The sequence below is a fragment of the Triturus cristatus genome, chromosome 7 (assembly GCF_964204655.1).
Source record: "Triturus cristatus chromosome 7, aTriCri1.1, whole genome shotgun sequence".
In the NCBI taxonomy this organism is placed as follows: Eukaryota; Metazoa; Chordata; class Amphibia; order Caudata; family Salamandridae; genus Triturus; species Triturus cristatus.
In genome coordinates this window covers 425,276,980-425,283,809 of record NC_140590.1, presented here as the reverse complement: position 1 = coordinate 425,283,809, position 6,830 = coordinate 425,276,980, and the positions used below count along the sequence as shown (strand labels likewise).

The 6,830-nt window shown below is 44.4% G+C and overlaps 1 protein-coding gene across 1 annotated transcript; it reads right to left on the bottom strand.

Moving 5' to 3' along the window:
• Positions 1–5,450: 5,450 nt before the first annotated feature.
• LOC146809857 (olfactory receptor 6F1-like) lies at positions 5,451–6,500 on the bottom strand. Its single transcript, XM_085614917.1, has one exon. The coding sequence runs from the start codon at positions 6,498–6,500 to the stop codon at positions 5,451–5,453; it is 1,050 nt and encodes a 349-aa protein (XP_085471043.1).
• Between the last annotated feature and the right edge of the window lie 330 nt (positions 6,501–6,830).

The following is a 6,830-nucleotide window of genomic DNA, read 5'->3' as shown; positions in this document are numbered from 1 at the left end:
ATTGTTAGACCCTGTTCAGTTAGTGGCACGTTGCAAGCAAGGGATACTGAGCCTGACTTGCGGGTGCTGAGGTAATTTGCCTCTGATGTTCAGAGCCCATATTTTTGTGGATAGGCAAACTGGGCCAGGTGCATTACTTTCAGCACTGGACTCTCACTGATAGAGAAGTCGAGTAGTCACAGGCTTCTTAGGGAGATAGTGTAGGGGTGGACAAAATCTGGACTCCACAGCCACCCAGGAGCACTGTAACTGAATGTCCAACCTGGTGCTTTTACTTAAACAATAAAAGTACTTAAATATGCACTCAAAAAGGAATACCACACAGACAGCCGCAGATACAAACCTATGCTGGCACTTGTGTGACTGCGCCTAGGCTAAGACCATCTCCTCTCCCATCTTCTCAGGTGTCCTCCAACTTTTATGTCCTAGCAGGTCTTTAATTATAACAGAAAGTTGTTGTGTTGCTTAAATCAAGGCTTAAGTGCAGATACACCAGTTCAGTAGTAAATCTGCTCAGTTCAACGCAATTAACTTTTTGACTCAACAATGCTGGTTTCCACGTCTATTTCAGATGCCAGAGGGAAATTAGCGACACACATCTTGGATCTTCCCCGGTTCTGGGGGGGAGACACACTACCAGCAGATGCACCTTTGCTTCAGGCAGGCTGCAGCTGGATAGGACAGCGGGTGCAGCCCCTTGGAATCCTTTAGCACCAGTAGGTCCTAGATGCAAGTGAGGAGCCCTTGGCAAACATTGAACACACTTCTTGGTCACTGGACTATGGACAGCAGTTGACTGCAATGCAGGCAGAGGAGTCACAGAGGCACAGTGATTACTGCTGTGGGGCACACATCTCAGATGTGTCAGTGGTGACTGCACGCTCTTGGTTTTTGTGGTGATGACCAACAGGTTCACAGTTTTTGATTCCGGTGGGGATGTCCACTGCGTGCACAACTCTTGATGTCATGATCGGTCTTCTTTGCACACACGTGAGGTCATTTATTGATCAGTGATTCCAGATCAGCACCACACTCTTGATGAGACTATGCCTACACTCCTAGGGATTGCATATCACTTGCAGCAGTATTCCTCCACTTGATAGAACCCCCGCCCTGGGCAGTGGTTGCCTCTGTCAAGTATCTTCCCTTTCACATAAGACAGGTTTGTTTCCAGGCACTTCAGGTCAGAGGTACAGTTTTTTTCTGCAAGACAAGATAATCCCCCCTCACCTCTGGGAAACAAGCTCTCAGGCGGATACCAGGTCAGACTGCACAGCAGTCCTCACAGTACCCTGCAGTCCACTCCTTTCCTTGTTCAATGACAGCTTAGATCTTTAACAAGTTGATCAATGACTGCCACCTTTACACAGTCAAGGCAAACAGGAGTTGTGGATTCTCTGTCTTCAGAAGCCATCTGTGGTGGTTAGGTTTTTAAAGTGTTCTCTGCAGGCTGCACTAGACACAGCCAATGTATAAGATGATGCTGTCCACAGCAGTAACATCCCTAACAGAGGCACAACGAGGTGTGAGCTTTCTACACTTGGCTATCAATAGCCACATTGAGCAGTTACCAGGAAGAGACAAAAGGATGGCCTCAACTTAATATTTTAGGTTGGGGCATATGAAAGCAATCAAAATAAACATCATGTCTATAATGTTGTTCCTTGTTTCTATCATACCAGTGGAACTACCGGATTACTACTGGATATATAATTTAGGTTATTACAGTGATCAAGAAAGTAGCAAAAAATGCCAAGCAACACACTGTGTAGAACTAAGGACAGAGGAAAATTTGGTTTCCCAGACTTCAGACCTAACCACAAATTCACTTTGTACTAGGTATTATCTGATTGTATTACAAGAGGGATCCAAAAGACAGTGTATTTGAATAAACATTGATAAGATTTTCCATACAAAATAAAGGAATTGTTATATGTATTTGAAAAAAATATATGTGCAGCTATCAGGATTCCTCAGATTCTAACAGACCTCTCAGGAAATCTAAAAAGATGTATATCACAATTGACCACCATTCGCCTAGGTCCTAGACCAGGTATTGCTTTAAAAAATGATTTAGGAAAGGGCTGTTCACCCCTTTTGAAGATTTTGTGAATTTAAAAAAATCTTCCAAACAGTAGCAATCATCCTGCCAATATATATTTCCAGGACCAAACAATCCGAAACAATTTAGCCATGCAAGGTTCACAAACAGGCTCTTGTCTGGAGAGTAAGAACAATAAGGAGGTGATTAAAAAGTATTTGCCTCTCCGTTTGGATGTATTGTTGATACTCTTCAGCATCCCAACAACTGCAATGAACATTAAGGGGGTATGACCTATCTTACATTGCTGTATCCAGCTGTCAAGCTGTGCTTGGTGCATTGGGAAACTAAGCACCTTACCAATATATTAGATAGCTGAACAAAGTAAGAGAGATACTGATAGTTGATCCACTCACTGAAATAATAAATAACATTCAATTTAGGAAAGACTGAATGTTACTCCCATGCAGCAATACTCAGAAGGCCTCACAATGTTAATCAAAGCTGAAAACTGCAAACACTGAAAGCAATTACAGTGCTATAAGCCAGTAATAAATAGGGTAAATAGAGTTTGTGGGCGGAGCTATCTCTGGTCGATACACAAATAGAAGCACAGGGAGAATAAATAACCTGTTTAAAGGGGTGTGGTGCATGACAGAAAGGCATATAGATGATGTGCCTGATTGGAACAAAGTGAGTTCACGTGTGCTCATCAGACGACAGATACTGACAATCTGACAATCTGGCAGGGTAACATCTGTGAAAATAGAAAAGATCTTCCTCCATGCCTTGGTGCAGGAGATACATTCACTGCAAAGACACATGGAAATCCCTTCAGTCAACCTCGAAAGCAAGGCATTACGCCCTCATCCTCCTGGACCTATCAGCAGCCTTTGACACGGTCTGCCACCGCACCCTATCAGCACGCCTCCATGACGGCGGTATCCAAGAGAAGGCCCTGGCCTGTACCACATCCTTCCTCTCCGGCAGAACCCAGAGCGTCCGCCTCCCACCCTTCCGCTCCAAAACCACCGAGATCATCTGCGGCGTCCCACAGGGATCCTCCCTCAGCCCGACGCTGTTCAATATCTACATGGCCCCCCTCGCCCACGTCGCACGACAACACAACCTCAACATCATCTCCTACGCCGACGACACCCAGCTGATCATATCCCTCACCGAAGATCCCCACACCGCCAAAGCTAACCTCCACAGAGGAATGAAGGCCGTAGCCGACTGGATGAAGGGCAGCAGACTGAAGCTGAACTCAGACAAGACAGAGGTCCTCATTCTCGGACCCACCCCATCAGCCTGGGACGACTCTTGGTGGCCCACAGCCCCGGAACCCACGGACCACGCACGCAACCTGGGGGTCATCCTCAACTCCACTCTCTCCATAACCAGGCAAGTCAACGCCGTCTCCGCGTCCTGCTTCAACACCCTCCGTATGCTCCGCAGGATCTTCAAATGGATCCCCCTCGACACGAGAAAAACCGTTACCCAGGCCCTCATCACCAACTGACTCGACTACGGGAACGCCCTCTACTTAGGAACTACAAACAAGCTCCTGAGACGACTCCAACGCATCCAGAACACCTCGGCCCGACTCATCCTTGACATCCCCCGCCGCAGCCACATCACACTCCACCTGAGAGGCCTGCACTGGCTCCCCGTCAACAAAAGGATCACCTTCAAGCTCCTGATCCACGCACACAAAGCACTGCACAACACCGGACCCACCTACCTCAACAACCAACTCAGCTTCCACAACCCCACCCGAAGCCTCCGCTCAGCCAACCTCGCCCTCGCCACAGTCCCTCACATCCGAAAAACCACCGCCGGTGGCAGATCCTTCTCCTACCTCGCCACCAAGACCTGGAACACTCTCCCCACCATCCTACAACAGACCCAGGACCTGCTGGCCTTCAGAAGACTCCTCAAGACCTGGCTCTTCGACCTGTAGCACCCCCCTCCCCAGCGCCTTGAGACCCTCTCGGGTATGTAGCGCGCTTTACAAATGCAGTGATTGATTGATAGGTTTTGACAAAGGTGGATAAGTATAATAATTCATAAAACAGGGATGGCATAATTTCCTTCATAGCTTCATTTGCTTCTGGAGAATTCACAACCAAATAACTTACCTCTGCTAAGTTGTGGCATGGTAAAGGCATCATCTTTAGCAAGACTCGTGTTGTGGAAGTTATACTTGTAGAAGAAATGACACTATCAATGCTTTTATAAATTGTATCATGAGTGTACCAGTTTAAAATTAATAGTGTTTGGATGAAACATATTTCCCAGAGCAGAACACTCATTTTGATATTGGTAGCAAAGAAAGAAATGTTAAATTTGCTAATTGACACTTAGAGTGTGTGAAAGTGGGAAGCCTGAAGAGATGCAGACTCAGTAAGAGAGGCAAGCAGAAAGACAGAAGGGGTGAGTAGGCAAGAGGAAGAGGGTTGGAGATATAAGTAGGAAAGAGAGAAACACAGACCGATATACATAAGAGAAAGACTGAGCATCTGGAACAAGCTACCCGCCAAACCCTCAGTCTGCCATTTTGAGATGGATACACCTTAAGTACTCTGTTGACGGAGCCCCCATTAGCTCAGTTGAACGAATACTTCCTCCAATGGTATGACGGGATAGGGGTTGTCGGAAAAAGGGCATTTCGTTTGAATGGTGTAATATATGTTCTTTCTGTCCATCACAACAAAGAAAAACTTGGATGTGAGGGACAGAAAAAAATGACCCCCATTCTCTCAAAAAACATCTCTAAAGGTTTTTTGTTCTTCAGAAAAAAATTGCTTTTGGAGTTTGTTTCAAAAATACCCCAAACATTTTTTTATTTTAAATTGATGGACGGCCATCAGAAACCAAAGACGGATGTCTGAGTCATGATGGTGGTCCATTTCAATGAACAGAGATGTCTGGCAGTCAGCTCTAAACTGAACAGATGGTACTCCATTTGGATAGCGGATTATCTCCACCATTCTGACTCATCAGACAGACAGGCCCTAAGAGAGAAAAGAAAAAGAGAGAGATAGAAACAAAGAGAAAGAGTTTGTGTGTATGTGTGTGTGTGTAAGAGAGAGAGAGAGAAAGAGAAACAGAGAGAGAGAAAGAGAGAGAGAGAGCAAAGTAAGTTAGACCAGTGTTATGCATGTACACATTAGGTGTAAACTTTAGGTGGTGGTGCAAATTGTCCCGCAGAACACGTTTCCTACTGGAAGATGCAGGCACTATGTTCCACTTTCAGCAGGAGGTGTAGTTTTGAAATTAGAAGCGTCCATGCCACTGACTATTTAGGTATTCAGACACAGCTAAAAAGGAGACCAAGCAACGAAGGTAAGCAATAAGCGACTCAGAAGTACTCTGAAAGAATTGAAGATAATTAAAGGTGTAATTCCTATATCACCATATAAGAAGGAGACAGTAACAACAAAGTGAAAGACTTTATTGCACCAATGTCTTTGTTGCTGCGTGTATTTGCTTTGGCTGCTGATTCTCCTCCAAATGCAAATTTCCACTTGATTAAAGTTTTCTTTAGTGCATCCCTCACTTCTTTATTTCTCAAGCTGTAAATCATAGGATTTAACAATGGAGTCACAACACAGTAGAATATTGACACCACTTTATCCAAAGCAAATCGGATGTTTGAATTTGGTCTTATGTACATAAAGGTAACTGTCCCATAGAAAATGCTAACAACTGTGAGATGAGAGGCACAGGTGTTGAATGCCTTCTTCTGACCTTCGGTAGAAGGAATGCGTAATATTGAATGGATAATAAAAATGTAGGATATCACTGTCAGTAAGCAGCAACCTAGTATGACACTCCAAGCCATGACCAAAAATGTAAATTCCCCCACTGATGTGTCTTGGCAAGAGAGTTTCAACAAAGGGGCATAGTCACAAAAGAAGTGGTCAATCTTATTAGGAGTACAAAAGCTCAAGGACGAGATCCATAAGGCAGGTGGCAAAGCTGCAAGCATTCCACTCACCCAAGCACCAGTAGCCAGATGGCCGCTGGTTTTGTTTGTCATGATAGTGATGTATCGCAGTGGATTACAGATCGCCACATACCTATCATAAGCCATCACTGCTAGGAGGCAGTTTTCAGATGCTCCCAAGCCAAACAGGAAATAAAACTGTGCAAGACAATTTGGGACAGAAATTGTTTTCTCTTCTGTAAGCAAAGCCACCAACATTTTTGGGACAGTAACAGTAGTGTAGAGAATCTCCAACAAAGAAAAATTGGATAGAAAGTAATACATTGGTTTGTGAAGTGTCCTTGTCAATATCACTACTGTGATAATCAGCATGTTGGATCCAATCGTCAAGATGTACATTGTCGTGAATAAAGCAAAGAGAAAGACCTGAAGCTCTCGTACCACTTCAAATCCCACAATGATGAATTTGTTGGCGAGGGTTCGGTTTCCATGTTCACCATCTGTCATGATCCTAGAATTAGAGATACATTATTAATCATAGATTGAAGTGGTACCAGTTAGATGGTAACAAAAGATGTTTGATTTAAGGAAGTGGTTACTACACAGTTGTTGGTGGATATTTATTTTGGATTATAAATTATAATCTTGTGAAACGAGGTCGAGAATGAATCAAACAGTCTGGACGCTGCACTGAGGAATACATAAAAGTGATGAGTGCAGTGGTTGAATTAATCTCAGGCTGGGTAATTATTCGGGCAGCACTCCAGTCTACGTTTTACCCACAGTACCATCTCAGACAGAAACAAGCCATGTTCAAGTCAGTCTCAGTCCAACCTC